This window comes from Trichoderma virens (assembly GCF_000170995.1).
Source record: "Trichoderma virens Gv29-8 chromosome Unknown TRIVIscaffold_90, whole genome shotgun sequence".
Taxonomy (NCBI): domain Eukaryota; kingdom Fungi; phylum Ascomycota; class Sordariomycetes; order Hypocreales; family Hypocreaceae; genus Trichoderma; species Trichoderma virens.
The window spans coordinates 1459282-1481439 of record NW_014013659.1 but is presented as its reverse complement, the minus strand read 5'-3'; the positions used below and the strand labels follow the sequence as shown (position 1 = coordinate 1481439).

General features: G+C 52.2%; 5 protein-coding genes across 5 annotated transcripts; 3 read left to right on the top strand and 2 right to left on the bottom strand.

The window, feature by feature from the left end:
- Positions 1-246: 246 nt before the first annotated feature.
- On the top strand, positions 247-1183 carry TRIVIDRAFT_217077 (uncharacterized protein; the record flags this gene model as incomplete). The annotated part of the gene is made up of 3 exons (XM_014095529.1): positions 247-377; positions 501-684; positions 819-1183. The coding sequence occupies 3 exons, from the start codon at positions 357-359 to the stop codon at positions 890-892; spliced, it is 279 nt and encodes a 92-aa protein (XP_013951004.1).
- A 532-nt stretch (positions 1184-1715) lies between these two features.
- Positions 1716-4427, top strand: TRIVIDRAFT_75107 (glycosyltransferase family 66 protein; the record flags this gene model as incomplete). The annotated part of the gene is made up of 5 exons (XM_014095616.1): positions 1716-1842; positions 1967-1990; positions 2063-2737; positions 2801-3929; positions 3986-4427. 5 exons carry the CDS (start codon positions 1716-1718, stop codon positions 4254-4256), a joined length of 2226 nt encoding a protein of 741 aa, XP_013951091.1.
- Positions 4428-5159: 732 nt separating this feature from the next.
- Positions 5160-8382, top strand: TRIVIDRAFT_206391 (uncharacterized protein; the record flags this gene model as incomplete). Its single annotated transcript, XM_014095528.1, has 3 exons — positions 5160-6497; positions 6554-8147; positions 8204-8382. 3 exons carry the CDS (start codon positions 5160-5162, stop codon positions 8380-8382), a joined length of 3111 nt encoding a protein of 1036 aa, XP_013951003.1.
- Positions 8383-9323: 941 nt separating this feature from the next.
- TRIVIDRAFT_65449 (uncharacterized protein) lies at positions 9324-13106 on the bottom strand (the record flags this gene model as incomplete). The annotated part of the gene is made up of 3 exons (XM_014095527.1): positions 9324-11948; positions 12017-13017; positions 13082-13106. 3 exons carry the CDS (start codon positions 13104-13106, stop codon positions 9324-9326), a joined length of 3651 nt encoding a protein of 1216 aa, XP_013951002.1.
- Positions 13107-16294: 3188 nt separating this feature from the next.
- TRIVIDRAFT_134306 (uncharacterized protein) lies at positions 16295-18018 on the bottom strand (the record flags this gene model as incomplete). The annotated part of the gene is made up of 3 exons (XM_014095526.1): positions 16295-17605; positions 17668-17825; positions 17901-18018. Coding segments are annotated over 3 exons (1587 nt in total), but the record flags the coding sequence as incomplete, so codon positions are not given.
- Positions 18019-22158: the final 4140 nt, after the last annotated feature.

Below are 22158 nucleotides of genomic sequence, written 5' to 3'. Positions count from 1 at the left end.
CTCCTTTTCATCCTCTATTAATACTCCGTACACCGTAATATTAATGGCACTGGTCTGTATCGGCAGCTAGAGGCGATTGCCATTGAGCTTATCGGCGTGGAGCAGCACCAGGCGCTGGCAGCACGTGACCGCAGCGATGGCACAGGCCTAGAGAGCGCCGGACCAGCTGCGGCCGTCCGGACCTGGAAAAACTGCGACTTTTCCCGAGGACATTTTCAAATCTTCATCCAGCCGACGCAACAATTCCCTCGAGCCACTCTCGACAGGGTTCATCGACGGCCATTGTCGACCCCCCCAGATCCGCCCTCACTCCCCGATTCCTGCCTGAAGCAGCCGCGCGACGTGCGATTTTCACCATGTCGTCAACAGGAGTCAACGTACGTTGTAGTCTTATCCTCGCAGTGCCCAACCGCAGCCCTCCCGCATCGGCCTCGATCCTGCGATGCCCGCGTGCAATTGGCCCTCGTTTGGCGACACAAGTCTGATTGATCCACTTCCAGGTCCTCCGGTGGTCCGCCCTCGCCTTTGGCGTGTTCTACGGCTTCTCCCACCAGCGCACCATCACCACCACACAGCGAGCTCAGCACGCGCAGCACGAGTACGAGCAGAAGCAGAAGCTGATAGACCAGGCCAAGGCCGAGTACGCAAAGAAGAACAGCCCGGTCACGGCAGCAGCAGACGATGGTACGCATACTTCGCTAGACTATGGCATGGCATTTCTCCTTTTGTCCCGCGGGGTTATACCAGCAGTTCCGGGGATGGGGGTCGACAAGAATGCGCATGGTGGAACTTTGACAGGAAAGCTAACTCTGGGATAGCCGCTACGGATGTCAACAGCCCTGAATTTGACCTCGAGAAGTACCTGCTGAAGATCGCTAAGGACAGCCCTTGACGGAGCCAAAACGTGGACTGATGGAGGGGTGAGGAGCAAGGAAACGAGGTTGAAAAAAAAAAGTTGAGAGAGATGCTGGCGGGCAAAGAAAATGTGGCCGTCATGGAGACCCAAAAAAGCCCCGCGAGGCATAATAAGACACCACAGACTGCAAAGGCAGTGTATATTTGAAACTACACATGGCGCCGCTGCATAGAGGTTTCCTGGGGTCATTTGTTTGGTGAACTGTACTATGTAAAAATATGCGCAATTAGACGATTCAAAGCTAAAAGAAAAGTTTACAAGAGTGTCAACAACGCTTTGAGGAGCAGAGTGACGTCTGAATGGCCTCCAATTGCATTATGCATGTGAGCGACGCTCTGCGACTGCAAGAATGTGGCCTTTCATAGCTGGAGGCTTTCCACATACACAGCACAGTAATGAGGTGGAACGATAATCTGCACCAGTCGGATGTGGTTCTTTTCCTTTTTCGCACTTTTGTGTGCTTTGATAACGCTCGAGGCCGAGACTGCTACTCTACAGAAGAAAACAACATTCCAATGCAGTTTAAACTACACTAATGCTCGACAGCTTCAGCGTTGATTCAGACCCGTTCCCACTTTTTCAATTGTCGTAGGCATGAAGCTTGGTGATACTTACAGTATCTTGTGTGACGGCGATGCTCTCTCGGGAAAACACCGGGTTGCGCCAGCCCCACAATCTCTTGACATACGTAGCACCTTAAGCTCCAAGCTGTCCTCAGCAGTCTGGGCGCGGCTTCAGTAGGTTCGAAGAATCTCCAACAACGCTTCCGGAGATTCATCCTTCCACACCAGTAGCCACAATGGCGGCAAAAACCCAAGGGCCCGCCGTAGGCTACACTACGGAAAGCACACGGACGCTGCTTCGGGTTGTCATTCTCTGCTTCATTGCGGCGGCTGCCATCTCGAGCCGTCTCTTCTCAGTTATACGTAAGCTGTTCTTCCAGTTGCGTTGATGCTGCGATGCGTCAATGCTGCGACCCATTGCTTCATCCAATTGCAGTTGCGGCAGTATATACAAGAGAAGACAGCCTGGCTAACCTGCAATCTTTAGGATTTGAAAGCATTATTCACGAATGTTAGTCTAGCATACTCTCAACGCGCAGCGCACGAATCGCCCAATGCCACTGTACTAACAACATTCGTCTAGTTGATCCCTGGTTCAACTTCCGAGCAACCAAGTACCTCGTCGCAAATGGCTTCCACAAGTTCTGGGATTGGTTCGACGACCGAACATGGCATCCTCTTGGTCGAGTTACAGGAGGCACCCTGTATCCCGGCCTGATGGTCACCAGCGGCGCCATCTACCACGCCCTGAGAACGCTCACAATCCCCGTCGACATCCGCAACATTTGTGTCCTCCTTGCGCCGGCCTGCTCAGGTCTGACTGCATTTGCCACATATCTTCTCACTAATGAAATGACCACGTCGCCATCTGCAGGTCTCTTGGCTGCCGTCTTCATGGGAATTGCGCCGGGCTACATCTCCCGATCCGTCGCCGGTAGCTACGACAACGAGGCTATTGCCATCTTCCTTCTCGTCTTCACCTTTTATCTGTGGATCAAGGCCCTGAAGCTTGGTTCCATGCTGTGGGGAGCTCTCTGCGCGCTCTTTTACGGATACATGGTGGCCTCTTGGGGTGGATACGCCTTCATTACCTGCTTGCTGCCCGTCCATGCCCTGGTTCTGATCTGCATGGGACGATACAGCACTCGTCTCTATGTCAGCTACACCACCTGGTATGCTCTGGGAACTTTGGCCAGCATGCAAATTCCTTTTGTCGGCTTCCTGCCAATCAAGACTAGCGAGCATATGCCCGCCCTGGGTATGAGCATTCTTCATCCGTGAGATGACAACCTTGAACAAGTAACACTAACATTCTGTAAAGGCATCTTCGGCTTCATCCAGCTTATTGGTTTCATCCAATACGTGCGATCTGCCATTTCTGGTCGCCAATTCCAAACCTTCCTTGTCACCATCCTCGTGGCAACGTTTGGCTTGGGTCTGCTTGGTCTTGTCGCCCTTACCTCCCTGGGCTATGTTGCTCCCTGGAGCGGACGTTTCTATTCCCTGTGGGATACCGGCTATGCCAAGATTCATATCCCCATCATTGCCTCTGTTTCTGAGCACCAGCCTACTGCCTGGCCTTCCTTCTTCTTCGACTTGAACTTCCTCATCTGGCTCTTCCCGGCTGGTGTCTACCTGTGCTTCCAGGATCTCAAGGATGAGCATGTCTTTGTCGTTGTGTATGCCCTCTTCGGAAGCTACTTCGCTGGTGTCATGGTGCGTCTGATGCTCACTCTGACCCCCGTTGTCTGTGTTGCCGCCGCCATGGCCGCCTCTCAGATTCTCGACACCTACCTCTCCTGGAAATCAGCTACTCCTCCCGAGGAGCAAGAGGCGCCAAAGAAGGTCAAGGGTGGACTTCGCGGCAGCGACAAGCCCAATGTTGGAATCTACAGCAACCTCACCAAGGTTATGGTGTCTGGATCCATGCTCGTCTACCTCTTGATGTTTGTCTCTCACTGCACTTGGGTCACTTCAAACGCCTACTCCTCGCCTTCAGTGGTCCTTGCCAGCCGTATGCCGGATGGAAGCCAGCACATTATTGATGATTACCGAGAGGCTTACCAATGGCTGCGCCAAAACACCAAGGAGGATGCCAAGATTATGTCCTGGTGGGATTACGGCTATCAGATTGGTGGCATGGCTGACCGACCTACCTTGGTTGACAACAACACCTGGAACAACACCCACATTGCTACTGTTGGCAAGGCCATGAGCTCACGAGAGGAGGTTAGCTACCCCATCATGAGACAGCACGAAGTCGACTATGTCCTCGTCGTGTTCGGTGCTCTCCTGGGCTACTCTGGTGATGATATCAACAAGTTCTTGTGGATGGTTCGAATCGCTGAAGGCATTTGGCCTGATGAGGTCAAGGAGCGAGACTTCTTTACTCCTCAGGGAGAGTACCGTGTTGATGAAGGTGCCACTGAGACCATGAAGAACAGCTTAATGTAAGTGGGGAACATAATTTAGAGAGAAAATATTGATTTTCTAACAAAAAGCACAGGTATAAGATGTCGTACTACAACTACGCCTCTCTATTTCCAGCGGGACAGGCCGCTGATAGAGTCCGAGGAGTCCGAATTCCTGACCAGGGACCTGTTCTCAACACGCTCGAGGAGGCTTTTACCAGCGAGAACTGGATCATTCGTATCTACAAGGTCAAAGACTTGGATAACATTGGTCGTGATCATGCTAATGCTGCTGCGTTTGAGCGCGGCCAGAAGAAGAAGAAGCCCACTAAGAAGAGGGGCGCCCGTGTGCTTCGCGTGGATTAGAAAGATTAAATATGTTATCATGGAGAGATATCTAGGGGGGTTTAACAGGAGCCAGCAAAAAGAATCATGGCTTGGGTGCTCCTATATATCTAGGCAAAAGATGGTCTAGAATGTATATCAATTTCATTGTTTGAAAAGAAAACCATGCGAGTCTTTTCGGAGCGATTGCTGATTAATATTACTTGACCGTGACTTGTGTTGAATGAAATAGCAGTAAAAAATACTCTGGTTCTGTTGCCACACGCTCAGGAGTTTATATTCAGGGGTGGCATTGAAACACTTATCAGTCATCTTCAATCCTTATAATCGTAAGCTTTATACACAGATTCTTTTCGATCCGAGTCTGTGAGCACGCAAACCGATTAACACCCAGAGTATCATGATGCCCATCTACCGTAGCTATAAAATATATGCCTTGCCCCTATAGCAGAACCAAGCGTAAGTCGCAGTATATCAAGTCGTCAGCGGATAAGACACATCAGATGTACAATTTTAATAAGGCAGCTACCAGAATATTTTCCAATTATATTATCCAATCCTAAACTGCCCACTCCTTGAAGCCTTCAGTCAGCGTTCAATTTCGCATAATACTAACTGCAAATGTCGACAGCTGCAGGAGCACCGGAAGGGGCTCGCCAGCTGGCAAATACCTTCCAACTATTGTTGCAACAGCGCGTAAAATTCTTCAAGGCGCGTTTTCATCCGAAGTCGCGCCCGTTGCTTCACTTTTCGTTCACTTTTGTCTTCCCTCTTCTCCCCCTCACCTTGACTTTTCTTCCCTCTCCCCTCTTCTTCCCCCAACTTCTTCCTCAACCATCACCTTCTCTTCCATCCAATCCCATCGCTTCTTGTTCTTACGGATTGTGTTTCCTCTTTATCTTTTCTCTCACAGATTCAGGCACGATGGGCGGCAGCAAGAAGAATCGGCGCAAGAACCCAGCTGATGACAGCGGAGTTGATCTCCTCAGCCTTGCTTTCAACCTGCCCACGCGCCGTGATTTTGAACGTGCAGACAAAGAGGCGGGCCAGAGCCAGATCCACACGCAGAGTATCAGGATTCAATATGATGCAGGCGAAGATGAATCCAGTGACGCCGGTTCTTCGGCCGTATCTCAAGCAGATAGCAACAGGCCAGACACGCAAGATGCCGACGAGACACCAAAAGCCCGAAAAACATCTAAGCCTCGCCAACACCATGTCAAGGAACAGAAGAATACTCGTCAAGAAACTTCTCCGAAAGATTCTCGGAAACTACCCAACCAAGCCAAAGTGCCGCTACTAACGCGTCGACTTTCGAGACGGGAGTCTTCCAAACCCCTCAAGGCTCGCGAGAGGTCGTCCTCAAGCCCAGCTTCTCTCAGAGCTTCGTCTCCAGCCTTTTCCATCCCATCTTCGGCCACTTTTCCCCGCGCCATATCTAACCACTCTTTAAAAGCTACTAATATCACTGCTTCAGACGCTTCAGCCAGGCCTCTTCAACCCCATATTGGCGGAGGAGCTCAGCCGCAGCAATTCTATCAACCCATGTTTGCTATTCCCACAGTTTCTGTGTATCCCCAGGCACAATACTACTCGACTGTCGGCATTGATCCTGCTTCTGGTTGCAATCAATATGTGCCTTTTCCTATGAGCCCATTGCCCTCTGCCAATACCAAGATACCACCACACCTGCCAAACCAAATTTCTCAACAAGTTCAACATATTCAAAGCAAGCTCGATGAAGTAGTGATGAAACTTTCACAGAACCCAGAGGACGTGACCTTGAAGAGCAATCTGTCAGCTCTACAGACAGAGCTCAACACCCGACTGAACTCTTTACTGGGCATGGAACATCAGAAGGAATCCAAAGTTTCGGATGCCTCTGAAACTCACGATTCGAAACTATCCGCTATGTCACAACTCGCAACCACAAAGCAAGAGAGGAGCCCTAAAAGAAAAATTCGTCATCATCTATGTACGGGCTGCGGCAAAGTTCGCTCTTCCGACTATCACAGCAAGCGCCCTGTCATTCCAGGAGACAAGCCTTCCAAGAACTACTGTGAAGATTGCTTCGAAGAAAACGTCGAGAAGGGAATTTTTAAACACCATTTCTGCTATGGCTGCGGGGCTGCTAGATCCAAGGAATTCCATCATAATCACCCAATCTCGAAAGAAGATAGGCCCTTTCCTAATTACTGCTCGATATGTGTTGAAGAGATCCGATCTGCTGAGACCATTGCAGACGTCTCTATGATAGACTTTGTAAGTACTATGACTCATTCTTTGCGAAGAAGTCGGTTGAAAATAACCAATTGCAGGCTCCAGAAAGTCGTTTATACAAGAGTAACGTACTCTCTGATGCTATCCCTGATCAACTTCAAAACACTACGCACATTGATTCGTTTGGATCAAAACAAGGATTGGATAATAAAGAAAATCAACAAAATGTCTTGTTATTCTCGGATTATGACGATAAGAGTGACAAGACTTACGCTTCTGAACATAAGAAAGTTCCACACTCGCTAAAGATTTCAACAAGCGGCCCCCAGCTGAGCCCTTCAAACTCTTCGCCTGACTCTCCATATTATCCAGTTCGCCATACTGGAGCATCCCAAAGGCGTGCACAGCGAAGTCCACTGACTAGCCCAGGAAGCCAATACTGCAGCTCTCCCGATACTCCAAATACACCAAGATATCAGTCCCCCTATGTTGAGGATGTATTTTCGCCTATTCAGGAAGCAAATAAGGTAGAGGGGGGTGGCCAATTCCCCACCACGACGCCGGGCAGACAATGTTCCCAGGTTGAGCGCCTTCACCGCTCTGCAAAAGATCCCAACCCAGATATCGCTCAAGAGGTATCGGACGATTCTACTGAAGGGCATGCTTCTACGGACGATTCATCCCATTCCACTGGAAGCAAGTCTGTAAAGTTTAGGCAAAAAGTTGACATTCGGCTCTCAGACTCCCGAACATCAAGCAATGCCTCATCGCATGCCAAAATTCTTGAAGAAGATATAAAACCCGACGATGACACCATACCAAGCCGTGTGGGTATATACGGAACTTCGCCAGTGAAGTCGCAAAATGGATATTATCCAAAAGCACTAGGTTCCCACAATGTGTCATCTTCTCTTGCTGGGGAGGATGGATACGTTGAAGCTATCCCAGAAAGAAGCTACAGAGGAGCTTTTTCTAAAGACAGCCCTGCAAGTTCGTGGCTGCCCCCTACGTCCAATTCTGGAGATCACTGGTATTCGAGACCCTCTGCGTACAATTCGACCACACCACAGAGCCCCATCATGGAAGGCTTCAAAGGATTTCGGCCAGGTGGCCACTCAACCTTCAATTATGGTTCTAGAGGTGAAAATGGGGGTGGAAAAGGTGTCCCTCCACCGCTTGGCACCACTCGCAGTGCATTCAGTCCAGCAAGCCCAGGTACCACGGAGGAACGAGAATCGCAAAGGTCTCCCCTTTCCCCAAGCTCCGACTCACAATCTCAAGGATTGCCAGGGTCATCCAGTAATGGCTGGAAGTACTACACGTCATCATTTGGGGGAGGACAGAAGACTGAGCCTACGTTCAAAAAGACATCACCCTGGAGCAATTTCTTTTCTCAGTTTGACCCCGAGTGCCATACAATGCAAGATGATTCTTCGTTCAGTCAGAGTGCATTTAGTGACTACTCTCAGCCCAGTAGTAATCCTTACTACGAACCTCGCAAACGAACCTTTCCCGATCTAAATGACTATTGCTCCTTTGGCACTCGGACCCGTCGCACTCCAGGCAAGTGGGCAAAGGATTACCAAAGCACAACAAAGTTACCCAAGCCGACGCCGTATTGGATCCCCGAACCAATCATTGAGGAACCAGATTCCCCCGAGAGCTCACCAGCGAAGAAGGCCAACATGCTTGGTAGGTTGACATTGTCTTGGTTATTGTGTCTTGCTTTCATTCCTAACTATTCGCAGAGTTTGATGACATCGACATCTCTCCTGCATCTGTTAGCAATATTGGTACCAACTCATCGCCTGATTCAGCAGAAGATGATAAGGCCAATGTCGCTGGATCTGACGTCAAGTCAGACGATGATTCTGATAAGGAGAATACGCCCAGCAAGAGCGGCCCTGATATGACGTGCCTTGAGTAAACTTGTGAGAAATTTACGGAGTTGGGGTATGAAATTTGCTATTCAACGACTATTTCCTTTTAATAATCGCCATTGTTGCTGTGGATGGACCACACTTTGTTTGTATGGACTTTTTACCGTGGTTTCGACACGATATTCTTGAGACGAGCCAAAGTTGCTATTGCGTTTTTCTCTTCTCTGGTTTGTTTTTCTCAAAGATTGCACACATGTATGAACGACGTTGCTTGCTGTCATAACCAGGGGAAGTTGGTATGCTGGTAGTTGTCCAGGGTGAGAAGGACAGATATTTTAGGAAGCAATATGGCTAGGCGAATGCATTATTCTCATCTGAATACGATATCGCTCAGTTTGTTGCCCAATAAAGGGGTTCACAAAGGCCGGCCGGCATCAACACCAAAGTCAAGGAAGGTAGCGAGATCTCGATTTTTGTAGTTGAGATTGCATTAGCTAAATGGTCTAATTATATTGGGATTTGCAACGCCTATGTAGTAGATGCCCATGATATGCATGAATACGCACATGGCAGTCCCCAAAGAAAAATGCAGCCTGCGCCGCGAGAGTGTTTCCTCCGACAAGTTTCCCAACCACCCTCCCTCCTTTCCCGTCCAGCCGTCCCAGCCATCCATCCAACTCATATGTCCTTTTTTTTTTGCTCATCTACGAAGGAGAAGAAAAAAAAAGAACCCAGATTCATTTCCACATGAGTACAGATATAGCTTTTTCCCAAGACAGATATAAGCTCCAAATTACAAAAGGAAGAAGAAGAAAAAATGGAAAAGGAAATAGAAAGACATGATGCTCGCTCATGCATTGCTTACATGGGCCTTTTGATATACACCATAAACACAAAGACGAGATGAAAAATGAAATGAAGAAAGAAAAAATTTGAAAAGAAAATGGTGAAGAAATGGTAAAACGCAGGCCCAATGTCAACGCCCGCTTCATCGAACCGACCGCACGACATCCTTCTCCGGACTCATCCTAATCATGGTCGACTGCAACCGATTCGAATACATGGTTGGCGCCACACTGGCGGGCGAGCCCTTCCTCGACGAGGCGCCCCTCAAGGCGAGAATCTCCATGGCCTCGAGCCTGTTCCGCTCAAAGGCGTAGCTCCTCTCGCGCTCAAAGTCGATGCGCCGGCCGCGCTCCTTGTGCTCGGCATTCGCGTCGTTGATCCTGCTGCGCTTGTCGGCGAGCTTGTCGGCGACGTCGCGGATGCGCTTCTCCGTGCGCTGGCACGCGGCGTCGAGCTTCTCCGCCACGGAGGCGTCCGCGAGCTCGAGCCTCTGCTGGTCTTGGCGCGGGCGAGCCGAGCCGCCCCAGAAGCAGCGGAAGACGAACTTTGTCTGGTATTTGGCGTCGGGGGTGCCCCATACGAGGAGCGTGTCTCCGTCGTAGATCTTGGTCCAGTGCACGGAGGGTGCCGAGGGGTTCTTTGGATCGGAAGACGGGAGGTCGTGTCCGTTTACGCGGATGCCTATCGTGGCTTTGGATGAGATCCAGCAGAAATACGAGTCTTTGTCTGGTGTTGAGTCTCGGGCCCACGGGGGAGGAGTCTTGGCCGGGTCCTTTGCGGGATCGTAGCCCTCTTTCCATAGCAAAACCTTGAAGGCGTACTTTGGCACTCTTGTGTCAGTCCTTGCCTCGAAGACGACGGTGTTTTCCGGGCCCCGACCGAATGATACCAGCGAATCCGTCATGGGACATGAAATCCCCTGAACGCAGGAGCTCTTGTCAGGTTCTATCAGGCCAATGGCCCTGGCCTGTGTCTCTTTCTGCACAGGAACTACAACATTCTGAGAATCTGGAATGTAAGGTTCCGCGTCTTCCTCAGGTTGTACAGCAGTAGGGGGGAAATCCATGGCGATGTCCTCGTCAGGAGATTGCCCCAGAGTTGGCGAGTTGGCTTGGCCATTGTGCCTCTGCGCCGGGGCAACAGGGGGGAAGTATTTCATAGCCAGACTCCACAGCGGCGTCTTGCCTGGGCTGAACTGTTCGCCTCTGTCGCGCGCCGCCTGAACAAACGCCTCGTACTGGAGCTGCGTCATCTCAGGGTAGTTGAGGTGCCACGTCTTGCGGTCCTGCTCCCAAAAGCGTTGTTTATTTACTATTCCGTCAATCTGACGGCCGGATCCAGATCTCTGAATGGGAGGCATGCGGGCCAGCAGCTTGCACTCCTCAACAGCCTCCTCGGAAAGGTCATCGGTAAACCCGTCAGACTTTAGCCTTTTGATGGTTGGTTTCCCCGTAGGCGTGCTGTCAAACTCATCGCTGGCTTCAACTGACGGGGGTTTGCGCTTGCTAGTATTGAAATCCATTGAGGCGGTCAAGTAGAGTGACGACGATTCCGGATGCCTCACCACTGATTCAGCGCCATTCAAGTTTTGCGAAGCGACGTCTTCCACCAAGCTTTGCAGCTGGTCGGCAGACTGATGGTGGTCAATGGACACGCTTGTCTCCTGTCGGAAGATGCGACGGTGCTTAATGAGAGTTGCGGCGGAATCCCCAGAGTCGTAGGCCTCGTCTACTTGGCTTTCGAAGTTGTCACTGCTGCCGCCACTGCCGCCACTCGCTCCATTCCTGTTCGTAACCGGCAGGTTGAGATGCTTCTCAGGTACTGCTCCAGAATTGACAAAGGCGGAAGCCCCAACTTCTCCAAAGAGGCGTGGAGGCTGTGTACCTCGACCAAAGGTATGATTTCCATTCTCCTTTCCTTTTCCCTTATCCTGTCCCCCCTCTTCGTCCTCCTCTTCACCCATGGAATCACTCACTCGGTCATCCTCGTCAACATCGTCGTGTGTCCGGTACTGGAGCTGCGGATCTAAGTAGTCTTCGTCGTCGGTAATTTCATCAAACGACTGAGAGGCTTCAATAGTTGTACCACCCAACCATGGATGGTCATCGAGCTCTTCTACCGTCGCACGATTCTCCGGTCTTCTCTGAAGCATGCGGCAGAGAAAGTCAATGCCGCTCGAGGAAATGGCTTGTTGATCCAATGGTCGAATGTCCAGCATCTCCGTCATAATTTTATGCAGCAGTTCGGAATAGCTGATGCCGCTTTTAACTGGATAGGGAGGCTGGCCTGTCATCGAATAAAAGAGGACGCCGCCTAGAGACCAGATGTCCACGGCATGATTGTATCTTTGGCCCGGTACACGGCGAGCCTTTTTCCCTCTGCTCCTAATACCGTTATCATCGTACTCTACATACTCGGTGTACACCTCCGGGGCACAGTAGAGCAGTGTGCCGCAAAAGGTCCTGAGGAAAGTCTGCTCGGTATCCACCATCTTTGAAAGCCCAAAATCTGTGAGCTTGACGTCCAGTGGCTGGAGCGTGTTGATCAATATGTTGTCTGGCTTGACGTCTCTATGGGTGATATTATTGCGATGTAAATAGGCGAGTGCGCTCAGCAGCTGCTGGGCCATTGTCCTTGAGTCGTCTTCCGAGAATGCCCCATAATCTACGATATGTTTTCCAAGATCACCCCCCGGTACATATTCCATGATGATGATGAGTAGTCGATCATCCCAGTCAAAGTTTTCCATGTAACGCACGATGTTGGGCTTTTTTTAAGAAGTTCAAAGTCAGTCAACCATGGCCATAGTAGACGAGTTGAGGGGGCACGACTTACATGATGCACCTTGCGCATAATCTTCATCTCATTCTCCACCTTTTGATCCAGCACCCCATTCTTAATGAAGCGGCGCTTCTCGAGCTCTTTGGCGGCGTACGGCTTTCCGTCATACTTTGATGTAACTTTGTAGACCACCGCAAAGGCTCCCTTGCCGATCATGCCAATCCTGTTGTACTTGCCGGATCCAGTCCACTCTCGTCGCACAGCTCGGGCATCTTTGCGCTTTGAGGGAGAACGCTGATCAGACGGCTGGCGTTCCAGGCGCCGCGGGGGTGCCGGCTGAGCCGTCTTGAACAAATCGACATGTCCTCCGGGGCCGGTGGTGACGGTCTCAACCGGCCCTTGCAAGGCGTGGCGAGCAAAATACTCCTCCACCTGGCGTGCGTATGCCCCCTCGTATTCGTCATCGCGGCGTGGGATTCGGACTCGGAAGGAGAGATCCTTCATCTGGTTGTGAAGATAGATGCAGATGATGGCTCCCGAGCTCAGCACCCACCTCGTATTGGGTGGCTTGCCAGGCTCCTTGGGGTGGGAAGTGAGGAGGTTGTCGTCGACAAAGGTTCCATTGGTAGACTTGTCCTCGATCATGACGATGCCGTACTCGTTGACGTATATGCGGAAGTGGATGTTGCTGATTCTCCGCAGCGGATCATTGACGAAGACAACATCGCACCTAGCATTGTTCCTCCCAAAGACGAAGCCGGCCGCAGGGTTCTTAACTTGGCTTGACAGCCGCAGTAGAATGGCATAGTTGCCATGGTTTATAGGGTCGGACTCGAAGCGGCTCGCATGGTCCTCGAGTTCGTAGTTGGGCTCAACGCCGTCGGCGGCGTCCTTGCCAATGATGAACGGCGATCCGATCCTGGCCAGCTGCTGGACCTCGTGGCGCGCACACTCCGAGTGCGGATACAGCACGCAGACAATGTCCGAGATGTCTTCGTCGGAAAAGCCCGAGTTCTGCTTGCCTACCCTGCGCGGGTCGAGGACGTTTTGCGTCGCTGCGAGAGACAAATGTCAGCGTCAAGTCGAGCGGCCGTGAACGGGGCTCCATCATCGTCTTACCCTGCGTTGGCTCTTCGCCGTCCATTGGGAGCGACCCGGCGAGGCGACGGCGTGGAAAGGGTCCAGGTTGCCGCGTCCAATGCGAAGAGCGTGCGCTCGCTATGCGTATAAGTCAAGGAGAGAGCGGCAAGCCGACCGGAGCCCGGTTTGTGAGGCCAACAAAGGGAGCGTCGCTTTTTATCAGAATCTCGGCGGAAGCCTAGAGGTTGAATGTATTAGTGAGAAGGGAGCTACCAGCCGCACCGTGCCGCAGTGCAACGCAGCGCTGGAATAGCTAATAAGCAGCCTGTTCCGCCCTTGTCTTGCGCCACCGGGGATGACAGTCGCAGCTTGGTTGCGCTACGAGCACAAGCACAATCGCCACGTCGTACGCGGGGAAGTATAACAATTATATGGATATTTAAGTTGAAAGTAGAGTGACAATCCGGAAAGTTGGCGTGGCGGAGAAATAACAAAAGCAGCACTTGCGCAAGACAGCGTCGTCCCACGGCAGTGATGGCACTTATAGTTCCCCGCTAGCGACGGTATGGACGAGCGTTACAGCGGGCAGCTTAGCGATGGCGGGGTTGACAGTGGCTTACAGGGCCCTCGTGTTAATTAACATGAACCACTGGGAAGAGGCATCCAGACAGAGCGCGGCCCAGAGAGGGGGAGAAGAAGCAAAGAAAAGAAACGGGAAGAAACAAAACAAAACGAGGAAAAACACCGCGGGAATAGCATTCATCCGTCCGCCTGAACGGATCAGCGACCCCGTCGTCATTCACTCACGTCCGCTCGCGCCAAACTACAACGCTTGAAACCAAAAAACACCCTGCATAAGGTCCAAAGACGGCAGAAAAAAAAGAAAAGAAAAGCAGCAGCTAAAGAGAGAGCGTGTACCGTGTGCGCGTGCCCCTCAAGTCAAACCACCGCCAAAACGCCTCCAAGTCACGCGAAGACAAGCACCGCGCGCGTTCTTTTCGCAACTCGCCATTTCCATCAAACACGTCGCCCTGTTCATTTCCCTTTTTTTTCTCTCTCATTTCTTTATTTTCTTTTGGCGTTTCTTTATCTTTCCTCGTATCAACAATTCCGCCACGCCCCCTCCCCCCCTTGGCATCTTTCGCGCGTCCTCAAGTCACCAAATCGCCGCCTCTTCCTGCTCAGCCCATGGCGATGCCCGTCCTCGTCAAATCCCAATTAACAGAAAACACCCCTGCATGTCATTGCCGTTGCCACGGGCTCCGATCTTGCAGCTGGGCCGCACACGCGCCAGGGCCAATCGATTCCACGCAGCCCGATGACATGTTATTTTTTCCCTTCTTTCCTTTTCCTTGCTTCGTAACGTCAGACCGCGAAGAGGCGTCCTGCGCCAGTTGGGGGGGGGGGGGGGGGGGGGGCTTGCAGGGACGCAGCGAATGATGCGCGAATCCAGTGCTTTTGTACATATGCAGCCTCACGTTAATGCCGCCCATCGACTGCAACCCCAGGAGACCGACTCCGTCTTAGTGCGAAAAAGCCTAATTCTGAATTATTAATTCGTCGTGAGATGCTCGATTGCGATTGCGATTGCGTCAGCCATCTTGACATGTGAAAGAAGAAGCAGCAGCTGTTGCGCGTCCTGGGTATTGGATCAAGCGTCAAGTAATCATGTGCCCTGCTCATCCGCCAGACAAGCCTCATTTACTGCTACAGAGAACAACGCCTTACAAAAATCACGAGTCACGAGAACATGGTTTGATCAGCCCAGTAGTCATGAACAAGAAAACGATCCTCGTTGCTTGGTAGTATTCCATCTGTATATAATGAGGTCTACCTGATATCAAGAATGATGATCCATCTTTATTATCGTGCCCAGCGGCACAACGTGGGGGGATTTCCATAACAAAAGAAACACGACGCCGTGAATGTATATCCCAGAGCAATGTCAACAATGCTCAGATATACTCCCAATATATATTTGAATGCTCCCAACCCAACGCCTACCATGCATACTGCATCCAAAGTTGCATGTACATCACCGTCGCCTAATAGGGTATCTATCACAAGATAGAAGACATGTACAACAAAAAGAACAAGAAAAACACAGGAAAACGAGGCAAGGAAAACAATGCAAGGAGGGTATGGTGTAATCAACTATTGATTCGGTACTTTAAAGGAAAGAAGATATATGCCATCTTAGTATTGTTGCGTGTTGTGTAGTGGTTGTTGGTATCCGCCAGGCTGCGGCTGAACAATGGTGCCGTAAATGGGCTGAGGTGACATGCTCCGCGCCGAGTGGCCGCCAATCGAGTTGGCTGAGAGGGTTCTCCCGTGTCCGTACGGTGCCGAGGCTATGGAAGCACGTTGCTGAACAAACTGCTGGGGAGTGAGGCGGAAAGATCGCTGGGAAACGGGCGACGCGGGAGAGGCCGGCTGCCATGGCATAGTCGCCGACTCCTGTCTCCTGTGGCCGGGTCTTGGCTCCGTCGGTGTCTTGGGCGTCTTCGGCATCGCATGCTCCGCAACAGGGGGTGCAGGTTTGCGGAGCACTGAAGGGGCACCGTAGTTGACTGTTGGGCCAAAGTTGACATCTGGGATCTGGAAACCCGAGTTGTAGTGGGCGTCCGGATCAGCGCCACCGACCGTCTTCAAAACACCAGCGCGGGGCCGGTCAACAAAAGGCTGCTGCAACTCGTCGCCAAATTCCAGGTGCATCGGTGGCTGCGGGGGCAGGAAGCTGTCGTACTCAGCTCGGGTCTGGGTAGTATAATGGTCAATGATGTCGTTGGGGGTGATGCTCTGGTGCTTGTTGTAGGGGGCTCCTGGCCTCGAGGGGAGGGGCTTCCGGTGAGGATGTTGCTGGCTGTATCCGGGAGAGCCACCAGATGAATAGGGTCTTCCGGCAGAGCTGGGACTGTGAGGAGCATACTGATCGTTTGAATACGATGTTCCGTGGGCAGGCGGGGGCGGGGGCTGAGCGTGGTATGGTGAGTGAGGTTCATCGTAGGGCGTTCTTGGCCCATAGGGAGATGGCTGCCTCTGATGCGATCGGTGAGAGTGGTTAGTAGGTGGCCGGTCACCATCTTGGTTGCTACGGTGGCTGTGGCGGCTCGGAGGGGGGTTCAGAGACTGGGCAGATCGGTTCTCGCTGGCGTAGAAACCACCACCACCGTGCATGGGAACCGGAGGCGGAGCATCAAAGAACTCCTCGTCCTCATCGTCGTCGGGGATGTCGGGAACCCCGGGCAGAGCAATGCCACCAGCCTTGGCCATTTGAGCCAGAGTGCCGTTAGACAGGCGATTGTTGGCCCGGCGGAGTTCAGCCGAGTTGTAAGGTGCACCCGAAGGGCGATCGTGAGAATCGCGCGCAACCATCGCGGGCCGAACAACAGGCTCGGGGGTGCGAATGACTCCCATGCTGGTCTCAATGGGTTCGACGTAGGCGTTTGGCGTAACCACCCGACCCTCATCTGAGCTCGAGCTGCCCACTCGCCCAGCCAGCTCAAAGGGAGACTGGTCGTTTGGCGAAGAGTTTGAGCCCATGGAAATGGGGCTGTTTGATTCGGAAGAATGGCGGTCCCCGGCGAAACCTACTCTGGGCTTCTGGTAACTTATTCTGTTGCTGGCCCTGTTGGAGGCGGGGGAATAAGCACGGCTTCCATCCTCAATCGAGTTCATCCGCGTGCCGGTGGCCTCCTTGAGACGCTTTCGCCACTCCCTCTCATTCCAGGTTGAGCTTTTGCCGTCCAGTAGGAGCGTAGAGACGTCCTGGAGGTCCAGGTAGCCGTATTTCTTATGTCTGGGCATGGCGAACATGAGCGACCTAGCGTCCAGCACGCTGGCAACAAGTCTACCCGGGCGGCCGTACAGGCCAAAGGTGTCCCACGTCGGAAACAAAAAGCGAAGCATCGTCTCGAAGCCACTAACAGCGGGGCGCGTCTCGGGCATGATGAAAACAAAGCCTTCGGAAGACGATGCTGGTGTGGAGTGGATGGAAATGTTGCCTTCGATCTTGATGAGGGTTGAAGCGTCCACCAGAGACTTGGCCTGAGGATAGATGGCATACGCAGAATAGGCTTCGCTGATGGAAGCAACGGGCTTTGTCCGCTTTTGCTTCTTGCCTTCGGTCTTGACATCGTAGAACTTGATGTCTCCTCGGACGATGCGAGCGGCAGATCGGTCGTAGGGAGACTTCTTTTTCAACTCCTTTTGAAGCTTGCTGTACTCCTTCTCATCAGGCGGCGTGATGACACACCAGCAGCGCCTCCATGGCACACCAGCTCCAAACCGGACCCTAACCCACACCTCAATCTTAAACTTGGATCTCTCCATCATGACGCTAATACTGTTGAGATATTTGGCCCTGCCGGCAATCAGGGCACCAGTGTATGCCTCCTGGAGAGCAGCATGCTCGTACATGGCCAGCCGAACAGCGGATGTCCATTCTATCAGCGACTCATGCGAAGAAAAATGCAGCAAGTAACGGTTTCTGCCAGCGGTGGACAGGCTAAGGATGTTCTGTAGCGGCTGCTCGTCGCTTGAACGAGTCGGCAAAGAGTCAATCTGTGAAATCAAGTCGTTAGATTTAGAAATGGTGCACGGTGGAGCACGGGAGGTCATCATACCACTTTGATGGATGCATCTGTGAGGTTGATGAATTTAGGAAGCACTTCTCCATCTTCACCAGCAGTATCCAGCTCTGCAGCGTCCCACAAAGAGAGCACGGTCCCGACAAGCTGTGCAAAGCATTCGGCCCACGTTCTATCGGGGTTTGGCTTGCCCTCTATTATAGTGTTGGGGTTAGCAAGCGCTCAGACAGCACCATTGCGGGGGGAATGGCAAGAGCAAAACCACATACGAGTGTTTTGATCATCCAGCTTCAGAAAATAGCCTTCGTGATACAGCTTGTTGGAGTGGCTGTTGAGCAGCGAGAAGATGGGCTGCAGCTCCGGGATGGTGTCCTCGTTGACCTCCATGACGGGAGGTTGATACGTCTGGATCATAGACATGGGTCGTGCACTGTTTCGCGAACTACTTCGGTTTCGTCGGGTGGGAGCGTCGATGTTTATCGGCGTGCCATAGTCAGACTGCGGCGGCGGCGTGGGAGGGCTGCGCAGGTCGATGTGCGCAAGAGAGTGCCGCTTCTTGACCTTGGTTTTTGTGTCCTTGGCAAAGGGAGCTTCGTCCGAGGGCGGTGATGATGAAGGCGATGTTGGTGTCTTGCGCCCCGAGGAAAACTGGGACATGAACGAGACCACTAGACATTGACACGCGCGCAGGTTAGCACCTCACCTCACGTAGCAAGCACCTGAATAAAAGAGCCCCCTAGCCGCAGCCTTGGGATGATTCGGCGGCAGGGCACATGCCCATTGCCATTGCAGAAGGGCACGCGCATCCATGTTTGGCGGCAGAAGCAGTGCAGCAGTACAGCAGCTGTACCTGGGCGCTAGCAGCAGCATCTCCGCAGCAACAGGTACGATACGAGTACATGCACGCTTGCGCTTGTACCTGTACGGCCAAGAGGGTGCCAAGTCTGCATAGGCACAGGCAGCGTTGCGTGAGCGCCAATGATGCCACCGTTTCTTGCGCAATGCTGGGGTCTAGCGGCAGACCAAGGGGGAAAACGGGCTTGGAGGCGATGGAACATGGAAGGGGTTGCTTCTGGGGAGGGTCCAGCACTGAGCCCGACTAGGGGTCCTGCTGGGGTCCTGCTGGGGCCGCCGCTGGGGCTGGTGACGAATGCGAAAAATAGCGGACAAGACAGGAATGGAGCAACGAACCTCGATTGCGACCCATGGTGCGATGTGCGCCTGGGCTGGTCGGCGGCCGATCTGGAAGAGGGCAGAAGAAAAAAAAATTTGAGGTTGACGTCGAATTATGTAAATTGCGATATCATGAGCTGAAGCCTCTTTTTTTCTTATTTTTGTCCCTTTTTTGTTTTGTCGTGAGGTGAGCTCCGCCGTGACGGAATGGAATAATCGATAAAGCTGGAAACTTTGAAGCCAAAAATAAAATAAAAATAAAAAGGAGCAGCGAGTGGCGGGGCCGGCGTCCGGCGGCGGCGATGCTGAGTTAAAACGAGCGAGGCGAGCTTCGCAGGAATCGGATGGCAGTAACCAAAAGACGCAGGTCGGACTTTTTAAATCCAGTTGCAGTTGCAGGAGATGCAGCAGGACCTCGTATCGTATGTCAGTTCGGGGGGACTCTAGTGACGGCCCCGTGAGACAAGCACGCGACGTTGGCCGATATGATGCCTCGTATCGTGTCGCCTTTAGGCGGGCTGCAGTGGGTGCTTCGGAGCTGGTGCTGGAACCGGTGCTGGTGTGCTCAAGTTTGCAAAACGTCTTCCCACTTTGGGAGAATCGAAAGGGCGAACAAATCAAGGCAGGGCTGAACGAGTTGTGTTGCACGGCTACTATTTATCTATTAATTGCCTCTTTCTTCCCAAACGGCGTCTCTCTGGGGGCGAGCGGATATGCCGGAGCCGTCAAGCCAGATTGGCATGACAGCATGACTAGGAAGACCCAAGAAAAAAAAAGCCAAGCAAAAGGCTCCGCTCCATTCTCAGGAGTTTCTTGCTCCTGCTGCTGTGCTCGCGGCCTAACTCGCCCGGGCGGGAATGTCGCAGCCATGCCGTGCAAGTTTGCGCCGCTCGCTGGTGGGTTTTGCGCCGAACCAAGAGCGGCGAGGCCACGGCTACGGCACGACGGTACGGAGACACTGGGACATGGATGGTTTGAAATCTTACTTACAGTGCGCGTATAAGCCCGGAACTCTGTCGGTGATACCCAGGTCGTCGTTGCTGTTCTTGTTTGGTGGTAAGTTGTTTTCTTATTCTCCCCAAGAGACGCAGTCGTGCGTGGCCTTTGTCTCTCTCTCACTCAAGTCCGGTCTGTCTCTCTATCTTTGTCTTCGTATATGGTGCGTGAGCCAATATTCGTATCGGGATGCCGTTGGTACCTCTAGACCGGGCTTGCCAAGGGGCCTAGATAAAGTCCCCAGCAATGGTTGCAGTCACCAGGCCAGAAGCAGCAACAACTCAGAGCTCGCCGGCAGCCCCCTTCAGTTTTCCTTTGGAGCGATCTTCCGTCCTCTTCACTCTTCCACGTAAGTCGCCAAGACAGCTGCAAAAAGTATGCAGTCAGACTAGACGATTGTCAAAAAACGGGAACATGCATGCTCGACGTCACTGGCGAGTGGCAGCTGAGGCGGCGCACTAAGCAAGGCGATCGCTAACGCCAGCAAACGTTAAACCCGGAGATGGATGAGAGACAAGATCGTCACGACGACGTCGCAGAGGCAGAAGCCACAGATCCCCCAGACAAGAGAACAGAGGGAGGCTACTATTTAAGCATGGCGAAAATAGATTGGCTGGGGCCCTGTTTTTTGGTTTCCATCTGCCCATGCTGGCTCTTTATTACGGATACGGAGCGTTCTTTATTATCCACGGCGATAATGTTGTGCTCCATACAAGTATGCACGCAAGTACAAGTACGGGGATGCTAAGAGTAGCGAGGTAGCTGGCGCCTATGAGAACACGCAAAGGTACATGTACAAACACAAAGCACGACGTGCGCCGGCCCATGTCCCCAAGCGGTGATTGCTGTGCGCACTCTGATCTCGTAACGAGATGCTGGCGTCTTCTTCTTTTCCATTCTGCGCCCGCAGGGGTCTGGGCCAGCAACCTTGGTCCTAGACAAAGAGACAGTCCGTAAATTTGAGCGACTATCATCAGGTAGCTCCGGATGCCCCGTTGGTGGTTGGTGGGGCGCTCAAGCCCCCTATTGACTCTTAGTGAGATGCCCGCACTTTGATAGAGGAATTTCCAGCTGCACAAGGCTTGCTTCTTTCAACATGGCTTGCCTTTGCGCCATAATTGGGGGGTTCCAGAATAAGTTATATTGCGTGTTCCGCTTTGGGGCGCCTACTCGTACTATTGCCTATCTGCATGTACAAAGTACCAGCAGAATGGGGCCCATGAGCGTGTTTGCGCAAGTACCTAAGTGCAAGTACCGTTGTAGGTACATACCAACTTGTACACACAGAGATGAAAGATGGAGGTTGAGGCCCTTTCATTCAACCGCCAGCAAGGGCCGCGGCGCTTTTGCCGCCAAAACAACTCGCGGCCTCCCACTGCCCAACCATTCTGGCGGGGCCTTGTAGGGGTTCAGGTTGCGCTCAAAAATCCCCGCCACATATCAATTCAACGGTTGAAACATTTCCATCCTTTCACTGTTGCCCTGCTGCAGGCACAGTTTCGTGGCACTCCTAGCCGCTCGTCACCACTGGCTGTGAATGCATACCGCCTTTGACATGGAATGGTACAAAGCACAAAGTATCCATTGTCATGCATCCTGTCACACCACTAAAGGCGCCATCATGCAGGAACTTGTAGCGCACTTTGTTCTTTTTTTCTTTTTTTTGGTTTCTTTTTCCGGTTTCTCTTTATGCTCTTCTTTTGTTTCCTCTCTCTGACTTTCTCTTCAAATTCCATTCCTTCCAAGGTTTCTCGAAGCCAAGCCCCCCCTGTGCTCGCTTAGCTCTCCTCCGTACAAGTATCCAGCTTGTACCTCGTACAGCATGTAATTGCCGTTGTAATTCTAACCTCATTGACACAGCTCTGGTGCCCCGTCTCCGAGCTGCCGAGCCACTCCGGGCGATGCTAACCCAAGCCAAACGCCGCATCTGGTTTAGATAAGCGGAGGGTGCTACTGCAAAGGCATGTCAAATCTGCTGAACAAGTCCTCCAATGGCCTGTTAGTTACACCGAGCATCAGATAACTGGTATGAATCAACGACTCGTACAACTGCTACTGTGTACTAGTGGTAGTAGTGGTAGTAGTGGTAGTAGTACAACTACCTACCTCACCGTCAGCCGAAATCCTCAGAATCGCGGCGCAGCTGCCAAGCGGAAATACGCAATTCCTGTCTACCAATGGGCTGGGCTGGAGAGCAAAGTTAGTCGCCAAAGCCTCACCACCAACGCGGCGTTCTGAGACATGACTGTGACACGACGACTGTCCGGCTCATACGAGAAAATGGAAGTGTCAGCGCTTATTGCTAGTGCTCTGCGGACGGGACGGCAATCCATTGAAACCCATTTGGAATACGCCGCT